General features: G+C 43.3%; 1 protein-coding gene across 2 annotated transcripts in view; it reads left to right on the forward strand.

The window, feature by feature from the left end:
• Nucleotides 1–174: 174 nt before the first annotated feature.
• Nucleotides 175–1,625, forward strand: part of LOC138976167 (uncharacterized) — a 23,624-nt gene continuing 22,173 nt past the window's right edge. For both annotated transcript variants that reach the window (XM_070349007.1, XM_070349008.1), the window contains exons 1-2: nucleotides 175–647; nucleotides 1,338–1,487. In XM_070349007.1, the coding sequence (XP_070205108.1) occupies nucleotides 489–647; nucleotides 1,338–1,487 (309 nt within the window). In that variant the 5' untranslated portion in view covers nucleotides 175–488. The remainder of the gene's footprint in view (nucleotides 648–1,337; nucleotides 1,488–1,625) is intronic.

The following is a 1,625-nucleotide window of genomic DNA, read 5'->3' on the forward strand; positions in this document are numbered from 1 at the left end:
GCGCCCTCTCGTTGGAGGGAGGCTACTCATAAGCTAAGGGGACGAAATTCTTCTCGTCTCAGGCGAGAAATTTACGCGATACTTTTATAAAATTGGGCTAGCTGAAACTATGAGTTTTCAGTTGTGCCAGGCATTCTTGTATTTGTAGATCTTGAACGATTTTTTTAATTTTTTTATCTAGATAATACTCTGAACTGTTGGTGGAGCGATAAGGTAAATAATTGATCTAAACACACACAAAAACTGACAGCAATGACTTCCATGTGACGGTAGTGATCTCCCTTCTCAAATCGTCCCCCTTTAATCAAAGAGGGCGTAGCAGAGATGTAAACGGTAACACATCTAAAACAATGGCTGGAGAAGATCACTGAAAGCTTAACTGGTATGCCATGAGTTGTGCTTCCTAGATCGGGCGGCACATAGAGTTGCCGCAGAAAATGCCACCCTTTTAGAAGAGCAAGCGAAGGACAGAAGATTTATCGACAGAAATGGAGCTAACGAGCGACACGGTTGCTCTGAGCTTGTCTATCTTCATTGGCGGCTTCTTGTGTACACAGTACCTCAGTCACGTCCTGACGCTCGACTCTCTCCTGATCTTCGTGGGTTCGTTATGGATCATGTCGTTCCCCAGAGACTCCCTTGCCCTGGTAAGATTTTGGCAACTCGTCTTGTGGTGTGTGGTAAACTAAGGCACACACAAAAAAAGTTGTATGTTTCTGGTAACATGGCTACAAAAAATAAGGTAGGTAGGTAGGGATTTTTTTTAATTATTTTTATTTTGTTTTTTGTGTCAGGGTAGAAAATAACTATACAGTGACGCAAAGAGACTGGACTTACTATACACAGAGAAAGACAACACATTACAAAAACAAATGAAACAAAAGGGATGCGGGGTTATCCCCCTTGTGTCGTCTGCCGTCTGTTACTTTCGTTTTGACGCGCTTTTTTTTATTTTTTGTACAAATGCAATAAAAAAACAATCTAGGGTTTGCGGGAAAAAAATAGGTAGGGTCGGGTGACCAGAAACATACAACTTTTTTGTGTGTGCCTAATGATAAGTTCAGATCTAAAACAACGACGTTTACACAATCTCACAGATCTATTATTCTATAAGCATCAAGATTTGAATTCTCTCATACTAGCGTGCCTACGGGGAGGGGGAGGGGGGGGGGGGGGGATTGAAAATCAACTGATAAATAAAACCTCTAAGAAATAGTTATGAACTTAAAATGTGATCGCTCTTTTTTCGAGTAGTACAAAATGAAGGTCGGTATTAGTCGCCCTTCACGAATACGTGAGAGTACCGCTACTGAACACTTGTCATTGGAATGTTGCAGGTTGTTCCCGACAAACCTATAGACGCCCTGCACGAATACCTGGCAGTCATGGTCCTGACTCCTGTCATGGTACCCGCACTGGTCTGGTTCCTCAGCACTGACCCCACTGACGTCACAATCCGCACAGCTCTCGCCGTTTGCAGACTAGTGGTCGGTGAAACTTTGTCTGTTTTTTTGTGTATGTCGTACTGTCCTTCTGTCTGTCGTGGTCTAGGTTTCAAGCATGTACCCCAACGACGTCACCCCCTAGCTTACTCAAGACTAGTGGTCGGTGAAACCGTCTGTCTT

This window comes from Littorina saxatilis, linkage group LG9 (assembly GCF_037325665.1).
Source record: "Littorina saxatilis isolate snail1 linkage group LG9, US_GU_Lsax_2.0, whole genome shotgun sequence".
In the NCBI taxonomy this organism is placed as follows: Eukaryota; Metazoa; Mollusca; class Gastropoda; order Littorinimorpha; family Littorinidae; genus Littorina; species Littorina saxatilis.